The sequence below is a fragment of the Hypanus sabinus genome, chromosome 7 (genome assembly GCF_030144855.1).
Source record: "Hypanus sabinus isolate sHypSab1 chromosome 7, sHypSab1.hap1, whole genome shotgun sequence".
Taxonomy (NCBI): domain Eukaryota; kingdom Metazoa; phylum Chordata; class Chondrichthyes; order Myliobatiformes; family Dasyatidae; genus Hypanus; species Hypanus sabinus.
Genome location: NC_082712.1, coordinates 130,866,113 through 130,889,242, shown reverse-complemented (window position 1 = coordinate 130,889,242; position 23,130 = coordinate 130,866,113). Strand labels below are relative to the sequence as shown.

Below are 23,130 nucleotides of genomic sequence, written 5' to 3'. Positions count from 1 at the left end.
AGATGCAATGAAAAGGCTTGCAGCGGCAGCACAAGTTTCGAAGGTTTCAAAGGTACATTTAATGTCAGAGAAAAGTATACAATATACGTCCTGAAATGCTTTTTCTTCACAACCATCCACTGAAAGAGCAGTGCAACAAAGCATGAATGACAGTTAGATGTTAGAACCCCAAAGACACCCCCCAGCTCCCCTCCTTCCCACACGTAAGCAGCAATCAGCAATCCCTCCTCCCCCCACCAGCAACAAAAAAGCATCATGTAAGCAGCATTCACAAGAAAACTATAAATATAAATTATGCAACACTTTTACAAAAAGGAACACAATCAGAACAATAAAAAACAAGAAGTCCATTCTAGTGCTAAGAGATCATGGTGTTGCTAGACTGTAGTGATGGGGGTTTTGCCAGCTGGTTCATGAACCATTTGGGGGGAAGTAGCTGTAGGGAAGGCAAGGACAAAGCAGATAGATACCTGGTGTAAGGAAAGTTCTTGTTACAGAGTAATGAGGAACATGAAGGCAATGCCACAGCCAGGGCAACAAAGATCTTAGAGAACAGCAGAGCAGATTTGCTGGCCCTTTCAACCCATACCTGACCCCAGTCTTTACTTTCTGCTGCACTGATATTGACCTTGTTGGTACATGCAAGTGATCCCCATATTACCATCGTGTGACTATGTATTTCTTGCATTACAATCCCTTTTCTAACTGTTCCCCTTCCACATTTTATAATTTGTTAAGTGCATAATCAGTTGGCAGACTTGTCCTTACTGGAGCCTTTTCCAACAAATCACTTTTGTTTTCTATGTTTGCTACAAGTTAGAATCTCTTAAGTAATTTCTTATTTGGAGCCCTGAATGCCTCTGGATAAAAAAATTTGTAGGACTACAATGGCTGGACTTTCAGAAGCCAGAGGATAGATTCACCCCATAGAAGTCGTCTTGTAATGGAAGATGAGGCTACTGTTGCTGACAAGGGAATTCAGAGAAAACGTAAAAGCAAAAGAGAGCGCATAGAAGATAGCAAACATTTGGAAGCTAGAGAATTAGAAAAAGAAACTGGCATAAGCACTGGCTTGATGAGCCACAAAGGCTCGGGATAGGACTTTCTGAGAGAATTAGTAAGGTTTTAAAACCCAGTAGGCAACAAGGCAATGAGAAGAAAAAAGATGAAACATGAAGGTAAGCTAGCCGATAATGTAAAAGAGAACACCAAAAGTTGTTTTCAGATATGTAAAGAGTAAAACAGGAGGCAAGAGTGAAAATTGGACAATGATGTTTGAGAGATAGCAATGGGGAGGGGGGGGGGAAGAGACAAAGAAATGGTGGATAAACTTAATAAGGATTTTGCATCAGCCTTTACTGTGGAAGACACCAGCAGTATGCCAGGAATTGGCAAATATCTAGGGGCAGAAGTGAGTGTAGTTGCTATTACTAAGAAGAAGGTGGTTGGAAAGTGAAAGGATTTAAGATAGATAAATCACTTAGAGCAGAAGGACTACACCCTAGGGTTCTCAAAGAGGTGGCTGAAGAGATTGTGTAAGCATCTTTCAGGAATCACTAGACTCTGGCATGGTTCTAGAGACTGGAAAATCGCAAATGTCACTCCACTCTTTAAGAGAGGGAGGCAGAAGACAGGAAATTATAGGCCAGTTAGCTTGATCTCAGTGATTGGGACGATGTTGGAGTCAATTATTGAAGATGCGGTTTCTAGTTTACAGGCGGGATAGACAAAGGAGAGGATGTTATTTACTTGGATTTTCAGAAGGCCTTTGACAAGGTGTCATGCATGAGGCTGCTAAACAAGGTTAAGAGTCCATGATATTACAGGAAAGAATGTAGCAAGGATAGAAGATTGGCTGACTGGCAGGAGGCAAAGAGTGGGAATAAAGGTGGCCTTTTTTGGTTGGCTGCCGGTGACTAGCAATGTTCCACAGGGGTTGGTGTCGGGACAGCTAATTTTCACATTAAATGTTAATGATTTTGATGATGGAATTGATGGCTTTGTGGCCAAGTTTGTGGATGATAAAATATAGGTTCAAAGTTCAAAGTAAATTTGATATCCAAGTACACGTTTGGGCAGGTAATGTTGAGGAAGCAGGACTGCTGCAAAAGCACTTGGACAGTCAGAGAATGAGCAAAGTGGCAGATGGAGTACAGTGTAGGGAAGAGTACAGTCAGGCACTTTGCTAGAAGGATTAGAGGGATCGACTATTTTCTAAATGGGGAGAAAATTCACAAATATGAGGTGAAAAGGGATCTGAGAGTCCTAGTACAGGACTCCCTAAAGACTTACTTGCAGGTTGAGCCTTGGTAAGGAAAGCAAATGCAATGTTAGCATGCACTTCAAGAGAACTAGTAGATAAAAGCAAGGATGTAGTGCTGAGCTTTTTAAGACACTGGTCATGTCAGGAGCAGCAGGTTAGCTGCCATGGGCTGTGTGTCCAGAGAGGTGAACCTTTCTGGAGCCAACTCTCTGGGTGCAGAGCTCATAAAGGCGATGCACAGACTTCTAACATCACAAACCAGTTTGTTATGTCTCCCCTCTCACTGTGAAACGAGGACATCTGTTTTTTCCCTTATTAGGGAGAAAGAGAGAATTTGTGGTATGTCGAATGAGTAGTGGGTTACCAGGTGAACCAGTAGCTCGGTGGAGGGTGCTGATGCTTTTTTGCTGGTGGGGGGGCCGTTGCCTCGCTGCTGCTTGTGCGTGGGAGGGGGAGCTGGGGGGTCTTTGGAGTTCTAACTTTTGGGGTACTTCTCTGTTTCTGTAGATGTTAGCAAAGAAAAAGAATTTCAGGATGTATATTATATATATTTCTGTGACATTAAATGTGCCTATTGAAACCTATTGAAAGTTTTGGGGCCCTTATTTAAGTAAAGGTCACCTGGTTTGACTGGTTTGGGCCAGTCGGAGTTGAAAGGAACAAATACACAAGGCTGGAGAGTAGAACCATAAAACATCATTTGTTGTAGCCCTGGACTAGAGCCAGTAAGAAGATGACCCAGGTAGGTCAGGTGAGACAATGGGATGCACTGAAGGGCCTGATCGCATGCAACATAATTCTATAGTAATCCACAAAATCTCTTGCACTGATTGACAGTAAGGTTATGAGTGAAAGAGAGCAGTTCAGCCTGTTGAGATTGTATTGGTTCCATGAACATATTCCATCTGGTGCCATACTTCCACACTCACCTGATTGACAGTAAGGTTATGAGTGAAAGAGAGCAGTTCAGCCCGTTGAGATTGTATTGGTTCCATGAACATATTCCATCTGGTGCCATACTTCCACACTCACCTGATTGACAGTAAGGTTATGAGTGAAAGAGAGCAGTTCAGCCCGTTGAGATTGTATTGGTTCCATGAACATATTCCATCTGGTGCCATACTTCCACACTCACCTGATGGCTCTAAATTTCTTTTCTTTCAAGCTCGTTTTAAATGCCACCAAAGGATCTAACCTGCCGGTGCATACGAGATCCTAACAGTGTAACAAAAAAGACTTCACTCAGGTCACTTTTTGTTCTTTGGTCAATCATCTTTGTTCTATGCCCTCAAGTTCTTTCTCCCTAACTACTCAACCCAGAATCATTAGAAACCGTTATCAGGTCCATCATCCCTGTGCTCCAAGGAAAGAAACCAAAGTTTTTCTCCTCTATGCATGTAAACCACATCACTGATGTCACTCTAGTAAATCCAGTGTGCACACTCTCTGATGCAACATTTACATCTTTCCTGAAGAATGGGGCTCAGAAGTGCACACATTATTCCTGCTGTAGTTGAACCACTGTGTTATAATTCAGCATAACCTCCTCACACTTGTTTTTACATCTCCATTTATAAACCCATGATCCTTTATACTTCTTAACTTTTTCTCATCTCTGAAGTTTTCTGCAAGCCTTTTTGTTTTTGTTACCCTCTTGGCTTTATACCATCACCCACACAATTTATTATGCTAACAAGCTTTGTGTCATCTGCCAACTTGAAAGTTGTGTCTTTGTCAACCTAGTCGACTTCATTGATATATATTAAGAAAACGAGGGATCCCAGTGTCAACCCTGGGAAGCAGCACTGGACACTCACCTCTAACCTATTAAAAAAATCCCCCAGTATTCGTGCTGCTACAGTCCTTTTAATTCCATGTCTTGATGTGACACTTTGCTAAATGTTATTTAAAAGTCCACATACACCACGCCAGCCATATCTCTCTCATCAACCCTCTCTGTTGAGGTTTACAATTCACTTCATTGGCAAGGTCGGCCATGGGTGTTGTGTTCCAGCTGATACACAAGCCAGTACGCAAACCAAGGCAGTACGATACGGAGAGCAAAGCTGTTGCCCGTGTAGCAAGCTCCTCCTCTCTACACAGCTGATGAACAGCAGAGACAGATACAGTCCAGCACCAGTGACATCATAGAAGTTGCCAGTCAGAGTTGAGCTCAATGTAAGACTGCCTTAAAGCCTCCAGCTCTGGATTTCCCTTGGGGTTTACTCCTGAAGCCTTTCCCATGAGTGGGTGTAGACACAAGGCAGCAGGGGTTTGAGATCAGAGATTTCCTGCTCCTAGATGAGCTGCCAACTATGGCTGACAAGTCCTATCTGCCCAAAGTGACTGGTTTTAAGGCTTGGGCCCTTCTCCTGTCAGTAGAAGTGATGGCATCAGGGTTAGTAACTAAGCCACACGTGAAGGCCAGAGGCAGGACTTCTTTGTCAGAGCCTACTTGAGACACATGCCATTGAGAACATTTAATAGGTACTCCCCCCGGCTACAACAACATTAAGGAACCAACCCTCTCTGTAACCTCATCAATATCAATAACTTCATCAATATTAGACGAGAAGCTAGACTGGACTGCCAACACAGATGCCCTGTGCAGGAAAGCACAGAGTCGACTGTACTTCCTCAGAAGGCTGGCGTCATTCAATGTTTGTAGTGAGATGCTGAAGATGTTCTATTGGTCAGTTGTGGAGAGCGCCCTCTTCTTTGTGGTGGCGTGCTGGGGAGGCAACATTAAGAAGAAGGATGCCTCACGTCTTAATAAGCTGGTAAGGAAGGTGGGCTCTGTTGTGGGCACAGAACTGGAGAATATGACATCGGTGGCAGAGCGGAGGGCGCTGAGTAGGCTACGGTCAATCATGGAAAACCCTGAACATCCTCTGCACAGCACCATCCAGAGACAGAGAAGCAGCTTCAGCAGCAGGTTGCTGTCAATGCAATGCTCCTCAGACAGGATGAAGAGATCATTACTCCCCAATGCCATTCGGCTCTACAATTCAACCACCAGAGGCAAGACATGTTAAAGTGCCAGGGTTAGGACTGAGCTTAAGTTATCACTCAATGCACTTTAGTAAGCTATTTAAGAACTTTTTAAAAGCTATTTATTAATGCTTGTTGGGAGGGTGATTTTAGATGCATATCATATTTATACTGAGTTAAATACTGGATGTAATTAGTTTTTGCTACAATAAGTGTATGGGACACTGGAAAAATGTTGAATTTCCCCTTGGGGATGAATAAAGTATCTATCTATCTATCTAATCAAGTTAGTTAAACTTGGTTCACTTTTCAAAAATCTGTAATCACTCTCCACCTGACCACACGACTGCTAATTCTTTCCCTAATAATCATTCCTAATTCCTACCTCCTCCCCCCATCACCAATGTTAAATCGATTGGCTTGCAGTTGTTGAGTTCATCCTTGCACTATTTAATGAACAAGGGTAATAGTTGCAGTTTTCCAATGCATAGGAGCCTGTGTTTAAAGAATTATATCCAGAACCTCAACAATTGCTCATTGTAAATGGTCCATGATTAGGTGAGGGTTAAATTGGGGTTGTCGGGGGTTGCTGGGCAGTGCGGTTCAGAGGGCCAGAAGGGCCAATTCTGCACTGTATCTCTGAATAATAAAATGTCCACCCCTACACTGCTCATCATCTTGAATGCATCCCATCTGAACCAACTAATACATCCACTTCAGCAGAGCTGCCCATTCTATTAGTAATTTTCTCATTATCTTTAAAGCTTCTCCAGAATCTCAATGATACCTTCCATTGCTGAGGCTCCAGCAGCAGCTTCCTCCTTGGCCAAGATCAACGTACAATATTAAATTAGTACGCTAGGCCAGACCTATTGTCTCCATGAGATTTCCTATTAATCCCTGATTGACCTCTCCTCTTACATTTTATTTACTGTTTACATGCTTTTAGACGGTTTTTGCATTCCATTCTATATTTATTACTAGTCTTTTCTTGTACTCCATTTCTCCCCCTTATTTATTTTTTCACTTCCCCTGAGAACTTCCTGTGATCAGTCTGATTCTCAATTGTATTATTAACCTAACTTCACTCAGATGTTCTTTTTTTTCTGCTTTATTTTATACTTTTTGTTCATACAAGGTTCTCTCACTTTAATTGCCTAATCTTTCTCCTTTAGAGGAAAGCAAAATAAATTGGTATGGTAGGGTACAGGAGCCATGGTGTACAACGGCTGTTGTAAATCTAGTCAAGAAGAAAAGAAAAGCTTACAAAAGGTTCAGAGAGCTAGGTAATGTTAGAGATCTAGAAGATTAGAAAGCTACTAGGAAGGAGCTTAAGAAGGAAATTCGAAGAGCCAGAAGGGGCCATGAGAAGGCCTTGGTGGGCAGAATTAAGGAAAACCTCAAGGCATTCTACAAGTATGTGAAGAGCAAGAGGATAAGAAGTGAAAGAATAGGATCTATCAAGTGTGGCAGTGGGAAAGTGTGTATGGAACCGGAAGAAATAGCAGATTTACTTCATGAATACATTACTTCAGTATTCACTATGGAAAAAGATCTTGTGATTGTAGTGATGACTTACAGCAGACTGAAAAGCTTGAGTATGTAGATATTATGAAAGAGGATGTGCTGGAGCTTTTGGAAAGCATCAAGTTGGATAAGTCGCCAGGACTGGATGAAATGTACCCCAGACTTACTGTGGGAGGCGAGGAAGGAGATTGGTGAGCCTCTGACGATGATCTTTCCATCAATGGGGATGGGAGAGGTTCCGAAGGATTGGAAGGTTGCAGATGTTGTTCCTTTATTCAAGAAAGGGAGTAGAGATAGCCCAATAAATTATAGATGAATGAGTTGGTAAGTTGATGGAGAAGATCCAGAGAGGCAGGATTTATGAACATTTGGAGAGGTATAATATGATTAGGAATAGCCAGCATGGCTTTGTCAAGGGCAGGTTGTGCCCTATGAGCCTGATTGAATTTTTTTGAGGATGTGACTAAACACATTGATGAAAGAAGAACAGTAGATGTAGTGTATATGGATTTCAGCAAGGCATTTGATAAGGTACCCTGTCCAAGGCTATTGAGAAAGTAAGGAGGCATGGGATCCAAGGGGATATTGCTTTATAGATTCAGAACTGGCTTGCCCACAGAAGGCAAAGAGTGGTTTAGATGGGTCATAATCTGCATGGAGGTCAGTCAGCAGTGGAGTGCCTCAGTGATCTGTTCTGGGACCCTTACTCTTCGTGATTTTTATAAATGACCTGGATGAGGAAGTGGGGGGATGGGTTAGGAAGTTTGCTGATGATACAAAGGTTGGAGGTGTTGTGGATAGTGTGGAGGGCTGTCAGAGGTTACAGTGGGACATTGATAGGATGCAAAACTGGGCTGAGAAGTAGCTGATGGAGTTCAACCCAGGTAAGTGTGAAGTGGTTCATTTTGGTAGGTCAAATATGATGATTAAATATAGTATTAATGGTAAGACTCTTGGCAGTGTGGAGGATCAGAGGGATTTTGGGGTCCAAGTCCATAGGACACTTAAAGCAGCTGCACAGGTTGACTCTGTGGTTAAGAAGGCGTATGGTGTATTGGCCTTCATCAATTGTGGAAATGAATTTAGGAGCCGAGAGGTCATGCTGCAGCTATATAGGACCCGGTCAGACCCCACTTGGAGTACTGTGCTCAGTTCTGGTCGCCTCACTACAGGAAGGATGTGGAAACCATAGAAAGGGTGCAGAGGCGATTTACAAAGATGTTGCCTGGATTGGGGAGCATGCCTTATGAGAATAGGTTGAGTGAACTTGGCCTTTCCTCTTTGGAGCGAAGCAGGATGAGAGGTGATCTGATAGAGGTGTATAAGATGATGAGAGGAATATATCATTGTGGCTAGTCAGAGGTTCTTTCCCAGGGCTGAAATGGTTGCCACAAGAGGACACAGATTTAAGGTGCTGGAGAGCAGGTACAGAGGAGATGTCAGAGGCAAGTTTTTTACTCAGAGAGTGGTGAGTGCATGGAATGGGCTGCCAGTAACATTAGTGGAGGCGGATACGATAGGGTCTTTTAAGAGGCTTCTAGATGGGTACATGGAGCTTAGTAAAATAGAGGGCTATAGGTAAGCCTAATAATTTCTAAGGTAGGGATATGTTTGGCACAACTTTGTGGGCTGAAGAGACTGTATTGTGCTGTAGGTTTCCTATGTTTCTATTGTCTAAGAATTTTGCAAACTATGAGAACTTTTTTGTCATATGGTTACATCAGGTTCTCAATGAAACTTTCATGTGTGCAATATAATTCCCAACCTATCCTGATGTAGTGTATAACAAACTGGGATAGATAGCAAAGGTCATCCACTAGCATTAGTTCAGGGTGAGCCTAACTGGAGTTCAGCTTGCATAAAGTTGTGAATCTCTGCCACCCCCACACATACACCCTTTCTCACCTGAAGGCACCTTCATGATATTTTTGTTTTGTTTTCTCCTGGAGCTCCCCAAACTTTCCTGGGGGTTAGATTCCACGGGAAAAAAAGTCCTGTTTCCTTTGGGATCCCTGGGAATGTTTGCCCAGTACACCCAGGAAAGAAACTTCTAAATTTAGGAGGCTATAACTGAAAAAACAACAGTAGACCTTATCCAAGATCATTCTCAGTTTATGGTTGTTGCCAACAGCATCCAGTAGTTATCAGAAACAAACTGGTGGTAAAGATCCTTTAAATAGAGCTTTGGAAAAATATTTACCAATCAAAATCATTGAATCATGAAAGGATATCTTAGAACAGATGACTAAGAGATTCATTGTAGAAAAGTAGTTTTAAACAGATTCAAAGAAGAGCAAGACGCAGTGATGGGATGTAGCGAGGGAGTAATAAAGCTCGAAATGTAGGCAGCTGAGGCACGCTCGATGATAGAAGGGTGATTAAAATCAAGGATGTACAAGAAGCCAGAATTTGGAGGACAGACTTGTCATTGTGTAACAAGCCAGAGAAGGCTACCGAGCAGATTTGAAAACCCATACCAATGCATGCTCATTTATGCTCAGCCAAACATTGTTTATAAAGTTAAAGAACATTGTGTTCATCCAGAAAACAAATGTTATTTTTGTGTGTGTGGAGAAACAGATAATTTCTTTGATCCCTATCAGTTTACTATTATAGTTCTATTGCACAATTTTCTCAGAACAATGCCAAATCGTTGAATTGCATTGTACTGCAGGGTACTCTGGACTTCCCTTAACTTTGCCCCTCATTCTCAATTATGTCTGATAGGCCTCCAAACATTATAAACACATACACATAGATGGATAACACATACATGTATTCCACATTCCTTTTCTACATTTGAAATTTTGTCATCTAAACAGTAAGTACTTTCTAGCCTGTCAGCGTGGCATTCTACCAAAATCAGATTTCTAACTGAAACTGCACACACGTATCTGTGCAAAGTTAGCTAATCCTTCAATTGTCCTGAAGTTACCTGCCTCCCTCACCTGACTTAGCCTGCTCGCATCCTGTTCTTTGCAGCTTTCACCCTTTTCATGGGACCGAATCTCACCGTGAGGTGTACCATTTGTTCCCTCTATAATGCCTACCCTGTTGACAACTCACCCCATTCTCTGCAGCTTCTCCATCTCATCTTCAAACCTTTGCTACTTGCTAGCACTGTCCCAACCTCTGAATTCCCAGTACTCACTTGTTCAAGCTGCCCCCTATCTGGCTACTAGCCTGCCCTCATCACTTCGGTCAAAGTGCTGTGCTCAAATCATCAAACACCCTGATTTGAAAGTTTTCCATGTTCTCCCCAACCCCTTTATCAATGATCTTATCAGTCCAATGTGCATGACAGACATTAGACTCCCCTTGCTTCACCACCACTCTGAACTTCTGGACTCTCTACTTAGATTTCTCTAAGAGATTCTGCAGATGCTGGAAATCCAGAGTAGCACACATACAACATGCTGGAGGAACTCAGTAGGACAGGTGGAATCTATGAAGAGAAATAAAGAGTTGATGTGTCGAGCCAAGCCGAGACTGAAAAGGAAGGAGGAAGAGGCCAGAATAAGAAACTGTGGACAGGGGAAGGAAGCTGGAAGGTGATAGGTGAAGCCTGGCAAGGGGGGAAGTTAAGTGGGGGTGAAGTGGAAATCTGGGAGGTGATAGGTAGAAAAGGTAAAGGGCTGAAGAAGTAATCTGTTAGGAGAGGAGAGTGGACCATGGGAGAAGGGGAAGGAAGAGGAGCACCAGGGGGATGTGGTAGGTGAGAAAAGACAAGAGGAGAGCCAAAATGGGGTGTGGTTTAGGAGAAAAGGGGGAAAGGGTACAAAATTACCAGAAATTATAGAAGTGGATGTTCACAACGTCAGGTCGGAGGCTACCCAAACTGAATATGAGGTGTTGTTCCTCCAACCTGAGAGTGGCCTCACCATGACAGTAGAGGAGGGCGTGACCGGCAAATTCAAATGGAATAGGAATCAAGTGCCTGGTCACCAGGAAATCCTGCTTCTAAAGGTGCTTGACAAGGAGGTTCCCCAAGCCACATCGAGTTTCGCCAGTGAAGAGGAGGCCACATGAGGAGCACCAAATGCAGTAAACGATCCTGACAGACTCGCAGGTGAAGCATTGCCTCACCAGGAAGGACCGGGGCCTGAACGGTGGTGAGGGAGGAGGTGAACATGCAGGGATAAAGGCCACACTAGAGATCAGTGGGGAATGACGAATGGACAAGAGAATCACAAGGGATTGGAATTTCTGCAGAAAGTGGATTATGGGGTTGAGGAGAGGTAAAGATGTGTTTAGTACAGGCTCATGGAGTGTTAGGTAAGGACAAAAGGAACTCTATCTCTGTTAAGGCAGTGAGAAGATGGGGTAAGGTCAGATATCTGGGAGATGCATAGAAAACATAGAAACATAGAAAACCTACAGCACAACACAGGCCCTTCGGCCCACAAAGTTGTGCCGAACATGTCCCTGCCTTAGAAATTACTAGGCTTACCTGTAGCCCTCTATTTTACTAAGCTCCATGTACCTATCTAAATGTCATTAAAAGACCCTATTGTATCCGCCTCCACCACCATTGCCGGCAGCCCATTCCACACACTCACCGCTCTCTGAGTAAAAAACTTAACCCTGACATCTCCTCTGTACCTAATCCCCAGCACCTTAACCCTGTGCCCTCTTGTGGCAACCATTTCAGCCCTGGGGAAAAGCCTCTGACTATCTACACAATCAATGCCTCTCATCATCTTATACACCTCTATCAGGTCACCTCTCATTCTCCGTCGCTCCAAGGAGAAAAGGCCGAGTTCACTCAACCTGTCTTCATAAGGCATGCTCCCCAATCCAGGCAACATCCTTGTAAATCTCCACTGCACCCTTTCTATGGCTTCCACATCCTTCCTGTAATGGGGCGACCAGAACTGAGCACAATACTCCGTGGGGTCTAACCAGGGTGCTATATAGCTGCAACTGTATGCAGGTGAGGACAGCATCAATAGCAGAGGAAGGGACGCCCCATTCTTGGAAGAAGGAGGACATCAGTGATGTTCTGGCAAGGGAAGCCTTATCCTGCTACTAGAAGCAGCAGACACAGAGGAACTGAGAAAAGGAATGGCATTTTTACAAGTAGCAGGAGGGTAACAAGTATAGTCAGATAACTGAGCATCAGTGGGTTTATAAAAGGAATCAGTCAACAGTCTATCTCTAGAAGTGGAGGCAGAGAGATTGAGAAAGGGAAGAGGGTGTCAGAAATGAACCAAGTGAATTGAAGGGCAAGGCGGAATTTGGAGGCAAAGTTGATGAAATTGACGAGCTCATTATGAGTGAATGAGGCAGCATCAATGCAGTCATCGATGTAACGTTAAAGGAATTAGAGAGAATTACCAGTGAGTAGTTCAGGAATAAATTCTGAGATTATTTAATAGATATTGAACAGTTTTGCTTATATATTCCAGAAGCTGTTCTGTATGTTAGCAATCATAAAACACAGGAGTAGAATTAGGCCATTCGGCCCATTATGTGTTTGGAATACCTATGTGCAAAAGGCTTACATGCAATTAGATATTCAGTGCCCCATATAAGCACAATAAGCTCACATCTAGTTAAATAACGTATCAGTGTCATAATAGTACTAACTGTTTCCTTTATCATCTGTAGGTACCAAACATAAGAATTCTCCAACTATTGCTCCTGCTTAAGTACCTGAGCTCTACTTTTACACTGGCAGAAGTGCAAGCCACTGTACAAGGTAAATATTTCAGAATTCATGCTGTTGCTGTAACACAACCTCCACAGAGACTTAAGAATGCAAACTTCTTCCAAACTCACCAAGGGCCATCAAAATAATTAAGGAACATCTTTGTCTCACCTGAAACCTGGAAAAATTTGTAAGCTATTCAAGAATCTGGGTCCTGAAGTGCTTTAAAACTGCTGGAAGTATCAAGTTTTTGCATGATTGCTCAATTTAAGACAGCTCGCAGATTTAGGGATATGTTTTGACCATTTTCTTCGCCTACAGATTGAGATTTGCACATTGAAATTCCCCAGGAAAATTGAACAATCTGAAACAAAACCCACTGCCTTTTAATTAAGTTCTCTGGCTGGAACAGCATAAAAAACAGCCTTTAAGAAGATTTTTTTAAAGTTGCAAGCCTCAAGAATCTTTCCAATATCACCAACATAATTGAGCATGTGTTTCCGAAGCACCTGCACGGCAGTGAGTCTCTCTCAGCCAGTCAGTGGTTTTGGTTTCCAGTGGACCAAAGTCCCCGTAGAATTAGGCTGATTCTTCTTACACCACATATAACCAATACCTTTCTTTTTTAGTAGATCTCCCTTTTTGCTCAATAAATGGAATATTTAAAGCAAAACACAAATGCCATAAAATCAGTTCCAGGATTAATTTATAATGGCCCTTTTCTTTCAAAAGTAATGCCAGGGAAACTAGACAAACTAGTTGACATCACACTATAAAAATAACGTCAGTTCTGGGATAACCTAGTGTGGGCATAGTGTAGAAATTCTGAAGTTGAGCATTCAGTGCATCTTTACAGCCTGTGCCCTGTTTGAAGTCTTCACCACCATGAAGGGAAATCACTGGAATTGATAACAGGTTAATCTGTAAATGGACTAATCCTGGAATAAAATATTCTGAAAAATACACTCGTTATGAGACCTAGCAAGTTTCTCATATATATCATGCATAATTACAGCTCAGCAAACTATCTACCCTTAAAAAAACTACCTGCATGTTGTCACTCCCTTGTACTATGAGTTTATTAATATACACTATTTTGTTCTCTGTACAATGCTGTAAAAGTTGTCCATCTTGCAATATGTGATTATTGTTCAAGATGACTGGCTGCCCAGTCAGCTGGATGATATTATATTGCTGGACGCCAGGAATCGATGATACACGACAGCTTCATAATTTGCACAAATAATGGCTGTAATTACAGAGATCACTCTCTGTGTGGGGGTGGACTGCATTTCAGGGTCAACGGTGAGGATCACAGCACAATTTGTTTTGTATCATTACTTATATTATGTAATACCAGAATCAGTTTGTGCAGCGCTGGCACGACTTAACTGGTGAAACAAATTAAAGTGCGGCTCATGCGCCGATGTCATTCGCTACCTGCCAGAGGAACTCAGCGGGTCAAGTATCATCAGCGGCAAGAAAGGAACTGTTGAAGTTCTGGGTTCAGAGTTTTGATGTTGACTGATTTGCAGAGCATTAAGTACAGGTTTGGATGGACACAGTGCGTACAACTGTGGGGGAAGGGAAACCCACAAGTCATTGAAAGATCATCTGAAAGGAATGTTTAAGATGATGTATCAAAATAGCCTAAAAAGTAGGAACCTTGGGAAATCAAATGGAAAGAGTAAGCCAGAGATGCAGGAACCGTGAAGCCCAAACGCAGAGCAGCCATTGCATTTTGTTTCTAAAGTTGGTATTAAACATGCACGGAAACAGTGCCTCCAGACACTCAATGCCACATTATTAAGTTCCTCCTGTACCTAATATAGTGGCCACTGAGTGAATATTCATGGTCTCCTGCTGCTGTAGCCCATCCACTTCAAGGTTTGATGTGTTGTGCATTCAGTGATGCTCTTCTGCACACCACTGTTGTAATGTGTAATTGTTTGAGTTACCGTTGCCTTCCTGTCAGCTTGAATCAGTCTGGCCATTCTCCTCTGACCTCGCTCATTAACAAGGGATTTTCGGCCATAGAAATGCCTCTCACTGGATGTTTTTTGTTTCTCGCACCATTCTCTGTAAACTCTAGATACCGTTGTGCGTGAAAATCCCAGGAGCTCGGCAGTTTCTGAGTTACTCAAACCACCCCATCTGGCACCAACATCATACCACGGTCAAAGTCACTTAGACATCATTTCTTCCCCATTCTGATGTTTGATCTGAACAGCAACTGAACCCTTTGACCATGTCTGCGTTCTTTTAGGCTTTGAGTTCCTGCACGTGATTGGTTGCTTAGATACTTGCTTTAATGAACTGGAGTGCAGGTGTACCTAGTAAAATGGTCACTGAGTGTATGTCATCAGATTCAGATTAGTTCAGATTCACTTATTTATCCATCGTATTTCAGAACAGTGCTCACAAGACATGGTGAAGTCATAGATGCATGGCACAGCAGCCTGCCAATTGACATTCCTGCTGGGTGGCACTAATGACCTGACCTTGGATACAGCCGGCTCAGAGTTCGCATTGGCTTCCTCCAAGTGCTCTGTTGCTTTTTATTCAAAGGTCATGCTGCTGGGCTAATTGGTTACAATAACTTAATGCAAGGTGAAGGTTAATGGCATAAAAAATAACTTAAGAAGAGTTGATAGACTGTGTGTGAGGAAGGAAGTCGTAAGGCTGCAGAGAAATGGTGGTGGTTGGCATCTGTCTCTCTCAAAGGACAACGGGCAATGATGATCACTATCACAAGCCTGGGGGAAAAGCATGGAGATCCTGAGATGCCCAGTCATCAAGATCCACCTCTCAGCTTCACCAGTGTAGACCAAAGGAAAGCTTATGAAGGAGTACGTTTGGCACCAGCTTGGTCGCAGGAAATGCCAAAAGGATGTTAAATAACCCCCAGCCATCTTAGGGGCTGCACTCCAGATCTGCTGTCTGGGTTTACTCCCGTGGCCTTCGTCTCTCCCGAGGCTGCCCACAGGGCAGTGGGGCAATCTACCCATAGCTGGGGGATCACTGGTTCACGAGCACCAGGACGTGCCCACGCACTGGTGGGGCCTGCATGCTACGTGTGCAGGGGCCAGACCTCCTCCCCATCCTGCGTAGTTCAGCCTGTCTGAAAGGAGTTCAGTTTCCATTTGTCGCCAATGAGGAGGCGCTACATGAGGCTTGCTGTTGGAGACACTATGTACTGGCAGGGAGAGACTTATACACTCAGCTCTCCTTTTCGCGAGACTGCTAGCCAGCGGTGGAAGCTGAAAGTGAGAGCGACAAGCACTACCCACTACACCACCATACTAGATGCATCAAAACAAACCATGCAGGGAAATAAGGAGAGATTACAGGGGATGAAAGGAAATGCTCCCTTGGGGGGCTAACATGGACCTCATTGGGCTGACTAACCTCTTTCTGTGCCACTACGAGTGTCACCAATGACTTATGTGCCAGCAGAAGATCACCTGTCAAAGCAGTAAATGACACGGCCATTTCCCCATGGCTCTTGCCCAGATGTGTTTTATGACCTGCAGCTTAACTTTGTGCTATCTTGGTATAGTCAGTTGAGTGATGTTCAATATGTTTTCACATTAAATCCAATTCTAATGCAAGTTGTCCTCAGCTATTAAAATAATAGAGTGAACTCTCCTTTGGTCTAAAATTTCAGCCATTTTAGTTTCAACTTAGAACACAAACTCACACCTTAACCACCACCCTGGTATTAACACCAAAATCAGACCCGAGTTCTCAAGACTGCCCACCATTAGCTTTACAAATAAAGTCATGGAAATACTTAGTTATCACCTTTCTATTCCTTTGGGAGCGAAAAAGGTAAGATTTTTCTTGCGATATTGCAGACGAGATAACATCACAACAGCTAGCAGAAGAAAATGTCAATAATTGCATCTCCATGGACAGTTGAATAAAAATATATGGAAAGCTTCTGGGACAAAAGCAGGACATTAGAAATAAAATATTAAAAATTTGTCATAATTGTACAATTAAATTCATTGCTTAATCATTTCTTATAAACCTTGCAGGACCTGTGACTCAGCGAGGCAGCACACGAGTCATTGAGACATTCTATCAAGCAGCCGAGCTTGTGAACGCTGCCTACAAAACATCCAGAGGCAGGTATGACTAAAAGACACTTAAGAAAGGAACACATCAGAGCCATTGTCAAGTTAGAGACATTGGGCCAAGATGCATTTGTACATATTTGGAACAGATTAAGCAACATTGAAATAAATGTGGATGCACATGGAAGCTGATTTCAATTGTAGAAAAAACAGAAAAATGAGAAGATTTGATTCAAAATCCTGAGAAAGAGAAGTCTAACATTCAGAATAGGAGGAATAATAGGGATAGCAACCAATGTGCTGGATCTTAAAGAACCAAACAGAAAATTCAAGGAACACCAATAGCACCTTTGTTTATAAAATTAAGAAGACCTTAAAGGTTTCAGAAAATGCATTCACCTGTTGAGGTGTTTAAGACAGCATGAAAATAAATTATTATTCAAATATTCCAGACACTAGCATTCATTAGGTCTGCCCTAATTGTAAAGTTCTTTCTTTGCATACTACCTGGCTTAAGCTGTCTGGATCAACCAAACCATCTACTCACGATATGGTCCAATAGTAGTCAGTGAGGGTAAAATGAAATATAAGAAATACACCAATAGCAGACAGGCATTAATAAACATGAAATGTAATTATCATTCACACCAACTCAAAACTCGTTTAATTCCTTATCCGTGATGTTTGGAATGTGAGAGTGAATAAGTAGAAAGAGTTAGGTAAGAAGTTAAGAAGCAGGACCTCACTGCTATGGCAAGGACGGCTTGTACTTACTGTATGAAAATACTGTCAGGCCAGAAGGAAAGGTGTACCAGTGTGGTGTCAAATTATAGCGTATCTGGGCCGAAGCAAAATTATATCTCATCCATAGTGTGGGCTTCGACAGGTGCTGAAGCTAGAAAACTTTAAGCAGACAGAACAAGGGCAATAAATCTCCCATGTGCAGGTATAGAAAGCAAACTGGAACATTAACTAAAGGGAAAACTCTGAACAAGGGAGAAAGAGAATGGATGTAGGCACTGGCAGACCCGGCCAGGTCTCCAAAGATTGATGTAATGCACCCACTTTGAAAGTGAAACTATGTGCTTTCAATACCGGTTATTAGGGTGATATAATGGGCAAGGTAGAACACATCTTAGAGAAGGGGAATAACAAAACAATTTAATCTATAACAGAAAGAAAGAGATTTTCTTCTGAAATAACTGAAAGGCAGGACTGCTGGGAACAGCAATGTTTTCAAGGAGTTTAATTCATTAAAATGCTTGCAGATCTCTGGATTACTCCCAGTGCAATGTGCAAGTAATGTCAGAAATAGAATATTCGGCTAGATGAACTTGTGGCTGAGGAGCTGGTACAAGAGCTAGGGATTCAGGTTCTTGGACCATTGGGATCTGTTTTAGGATAAAGACGATAGAGGGATGGTTCCCACTTGAGCTAGAGAGAGACCAATATCCTTGAAGGGATGATTGTTAGTGCTACATGGGAGGATTTAGATCACATTGACGGTGGGGGGGAATGGAAATCTAAGCAGGAGCAAGTTATCAGATAATGTAGTAGCCTGTGAGAGCAGGACTAATAATCAGGAACTCCGGGGACACTGTAAAGACAGGAAACTGAATTGAACACAGTTAAAGGAATCACAGTTAAACTGCATTTATTTCAATGCATGAGGATCAACAGGTAAAGTGGATGAACTGAGAGCATGGATTGCCTCTGGGAACTGGCATATTATCGTTATAACAAAAGCATGGCTGCAAAATAGACTGGCAGCTCAGTGTTCCAAGATAACGATGCTACAGGTGTGACAGAAGTACAGGTAAGCAAGAAGGGATGCCTTTTAGATAAGGGGTGGATGCAACCGCAGTGTTTAGAGACAACATCCTTGGAGGATTATTCAATAAAGTTATACGGATAGGACTTACAAACAAGAAAGGGACTGTCACTCTAGTGGGGCAAAATTTTAAGCCCCCCTCCTCACCCTCATAGTCAATGGAAACGAGGAACAGGTGTTTTGAGATATCACTTACAGTTTTAAGAAGTTTCCTGAGTCAATAAAAAGAAGGACCTACTCAAGAGAATGCAGTTCTTGGACTTGCTGTTGGGAAATGAGACAGGACAAGTAACAGAGGTGGCTGTCAAGAAACACTTTGGCACTAGCAGACGTAATTCCATTTGTTATAAGATAGTGATGGAAAAGGATAGGACCAGTCCACAGGTAAAAGTCCTATTCAGGAGCAGGGCTAATTTTGATGGAATTAAGCAGGATCTAGCAGAGGTAGATTGAGAGGTCCTGCTTGAAGGAAAAGGATTGAATGGCAAGTGGGAGGTTTTTAAGAGTGAGGTATCTAGAGTCCAGGGAGAGCAGGTTCTTATTAGAGTGAATAGTAAACCTGTAGGATGTAAAACAGTTCCACAAAATTAAGGCCTTCATTTCCTAGCACATGGCAGGAACAAAGACAACCAATCTGTCTGCTTCCACTCTCCTTGACCCATTCGAGTTCAATGTTTTAAATCCGCCATGACCAGCACTATTAGGGTGAATGGGAAACCTGGCAACTTTAACCAGCCTGGGGTGACAAGAGCTATTGAGGCTCAGATCAAAAAAAGGGATAAAACATAAATTGTATTTGGGAGGTCAGGGACAAGTGAGTCTCTTGATGGCTATAAAAAGTTGAGGAATACACTCAAGAGGGAAATCGGATGGGTGAAGAGAAGGTGTGAGCTGGATCCGGAGGCTTGTTTAGGGAAAATCCCAGAGGTTCTATAGATGTATTGAGAGCAAATGAGTGGCTAAAGAGAAAGTAGGTCTGCTTAGAGATCAGCAGGGCTGCCCAGGACACAAGCCACTGGAGACAGGTGGGATGTCTATGACACAAGCCACAGGAGATGGGTGGGATTTTTAAGGTATATTTCTTCTCAGTGAGGAGAAAATCATGGTTGCTCAAGAGATAAAGGAATCAAGTGGAGAACACTCATATTACCAGTAGGAGGTATTTGTACCTTACAGCACATTATGGTAGATAAATCTCCAGTGCCTAACCATGTGCATCCTTAAATTTTCTGAAGGAGAAATTGCAGAGGTTCTTGTGGAGATAACTACTTTATCACTTGCCACTAGCAAAGTTCCCGAAGACTGGAAGGCGTCCTTTGTTTCAGAAGGATAGCAAAGATAACACAGGGTACTAAAGGCCAGTCAGACTCACATGCGTGATGGGGAAGTGACTTCTGTGGGACACGATCTACCAGCATTTGGATAAGTAGAGTCTGATTAGGAGGTCAGCGAGGTTTTGGCCGTGGAAATTCATGTTTGAAATTTATTTATTTTTTTAAAAGAGTTCTTTGAAGAGGTCACCAAAAGAGTGATGAGGGTAGGGCAGTAGATGTCTATTTGGGTTTCAGCAAAACCCTCCCAGACCAGCCAGCCGTGCTGGACCTAAGGTCCCATGGAAGCCAGGGAGAGCTATTTAGCTGGGTTCAAAGGTTCAGAGGGAGCAGAGGATGATGGTTGAAGGCTGCTTCTCCAAATGAAGACCTGGGAGCCTTGTCATTTGTTATTTGTATCAATGTTTTAGATCTGAATGCAAGGCTTGATCAACAGGTTTGCAGATGACAAGATTAGGAGGCAAGTTGATGGTGAAGAAAGTTATTATAGATGTTAGTGGAATCTTGATCAGTTACAGAAATGGACCAAGGTCCGGCAAATGGATTTCAATACTGGTAAGTGTAGGTGTTGCATTAGTTGTACTATGAATGCTACAGCATTAGGGAGTGTGATAGAACAGAGGAATTTGAGAGTACAAGTGCATAACTTGTTAAAAGTGGCATCACAGATGGACAGGGTGGCCGAAAAGCAATTCATACTGGCCTTCATCAATCATGACACTGAGTACAGGAGTTGAGACATTATGTTGATGAGCCTGCACCTGCAGTACCGTGTACAGTCTTGGTCAGCCTGAAATAGGAAGGAGGTGTCAAACGGGAAAGAGTACAGAAGTGATGATGTTACCAGGATTAGAAGGCCTGAGCTAAAGGGAGAGGTTGGCCATGTTAGGTCTTTACTTCTTGAAATGTACGAGAATGAAGGGCAACTTTATAGAAAATGTTTTACATTACGAGAGATATAGATAAGGTGGATGGTAACAATCTTTTCTCTAGAGTAAGGAAATCCAAAACTGGAGGACATAGTGAGAGGGGAAATATTTAAGAGGACCCGAGAAGCAACTTTTCTCATCCAGAGGGTGGTGAGTGAATGAAATAAGCTGCTAGAGGAAGTGGATGGGACAGGTACAAAGGTATCATTTAAAAAGTACTTCAGTAGGTACATGGAAGGGAACTGTCTGGACCAGGGTTTCTCAACCAGGATTCTGTGAGAGGCCGCTAGGGGTTCCCTGAGAGAGTGTAATTTTTTTTTATAAATCATTTTTTGAACTTTGTGCTATGCGCAATACTAATGGTCACACTTGTGGGCAGTGAAGGAGCAGTCCCAATAGCAATCCCGTTAGAGGTCTCTCAGCTCAGTAGGACCATTTTATTTGCTTGAGTCCACTCTCAGTTTTTAAACACGAGATGGGGAGGCATTGATAATTGGTGAGCACTGTATTGCACGGAGGGGAGGATGGTAGGCTGATAATTGGTGAGTGCTGTATTGAATGGAGGGGAGGACAGCAGGCTGATAATTGGTGAGTGCCCTATTGCAAGGAGGGAAGGATGATAGGCTGGTGAAGAGAGAGGTGCATTTTTCAAATATTGAATAGACTTGCCCAACTTGGGTTGTGACGTCAGTTTCTCCCTCCCCAAATGCATCCCCCAACTTCCCCTAGTGTGCCACCAATTGCGTTATGGAAGGGAACAAACTTCCAGTGGAGGGAACTGGAGGGAAATTTCCATTTAAAGATGGTCCAGTGTGGCAAGTTTGAAGAGGAGGTGTGAGATGGAAGAGGAGGATTCTAGGCCTGGGCCTACAGACAATTCTGATAAGGTTAATGATGAGGAATTACAATCTTGAGTCATTTCACTGTACTAGCACAACAACAGACACAGAAAGTTATTTTTATTTTACAGAACTATAAAAGTTTATTTACACAGTAAATACACAAAGTACAAATAGTATGTATTTACAAGATAGTGAACAAATTCAAATATGATTATTACTGTCTATAAAACAGTAAGTTCCCTGGGGGACCACTGCTCCAAGAAATCCCCACTGCACCCATTGTGACCGCATGCTCCCTCTCCGAGGACAACCAGGCACGAACATTTCCTTGGAAGAGGGGCTCGCTGTCGGCCCTGGCAGAGCCCTGGAATTTCCGCTGCCTAGACCCCGGGAATGGTCACCTTGGCCAGGCCCAGGAGCAAGTCCACCAGGAGATGCTCATCGTGACTCACTCCCCCCCCCCCAGTACTGGGGGCCCGTAATGAGGAGCGCAGGGTGAAGTGCAGCCGGAACCTGAGCAGATATTCACACAGGGGCTGCAACTCCTCACACTCCAGATCAGCGTGGTACACTGACTCCTCCCGGACACAGGATGGACAAGTGGACGGGGTGTCAGTCACTGCAATGCCCTATGCAACAGGTCCCCAATGTAGAGAGGAGAGACTCCTGCATAAAGAGATTTCCACTGGGGTCCTCCTCTGGTGCCAGATGGTAGAACAGACCACCAACGTGAGTCCGGTCAGCAGACGAAGGCCAGGATGTGAAAGGTGTGCTGCAGAGACTCAATGCCCCCTGTTGCCCCAGAAGTCCACCAGCGCCTACTGGGTCCTGGAGACAGAAGCAGTGGGTGGGACTGTAGTAATCAGCCAGTACAGTATCTTCACAATGAAAGCTACTGATCAATGGGTTTAACATGGACTGGTGATCTGCGTTGTTCTATTCCATTGTGCCGAGTCTGTGGCAAACAACTTACAAAACAGCAATGGCTCCAGCAAAACTGAACAGACACTGAACTACAAATCACAGACGTATGACATGTAGAAGTGCTGATCATTTTAAATGACCATTGAAATTCAAAACAAGCAGATTAAAGCTTTTGAAAATAAAGTCACAGTCAGTAAAAAGATCCAGGAAGCAAGTTATTTAGTAGTTTTAAGATCAGTTCACTCAAGAATGTTTAAAAAACTGTATGAAAACCTGGACAAAGAGCACACCAATCTCCTGCTATATACAGAAATCAGGTGGCTTCGCAGAGGAAGATTTCTCAAAAGGGTGTTTGAGTCAAAAGGTAAATTGTAGGAGTACTTTCAAGAAAATATTAGGCCAGATTTTGCTGAGTGCTTTGAAGATCAAGAATGGCTGCAGAAACTAGCCTACTTAACAGACATTTTTCATCATATGAACCAGTTGAACAAGTGTCTGCAAGGACCCGAAGAAAATGTTTTGACTTCAAGTGACAAGATTCTTAGAATTAAAATGAAATTGGATCTTTGGAAAAATCATACTGCAAAAGAAAATCTTGATATGTTTCTGCTGCTTGTTCTGGAGAGTGAGGGAGGATATTAAGAGATCTCAAATGTTGTAGAAAACCACCTGGAAGAATGAAATTGAACAGTATTTTTCCTCCCTTTCAACACAAGCATATGACTCCTTTCTATGAATTTTCTGCTCAGCCTGAGAACTTGAC

The 23,130-nt window shown here is 42.9% G+C and overlaps 1 protein-coding gene across 1 annotated transcript in view; it reads left to right on the top strand.

Annotated features, from left to right (window-relative positions):
• The window catches only part of LOC132397550 (eosinophil peroxidase-like), a 53,464-nt gene that overhangs the window by 3,279 nt on the left and 27,055 nt on the right, over positions 1-23,130 (top strand). Inside the window, exons 2-3 of the mRNA XM_059976373.1 lie at positions 12,392-12,482; positions 16,472-16,565. Of these exons, the coding sequence (XP_059832356.1) occupies positions 12,392-12,482; positions 16,472-16,565 (185 nt within the window). The remainder of the gene's footprint in view (positions 1-12,391; positions 12,483-16,471; positions 16,566-23,130) is intronic.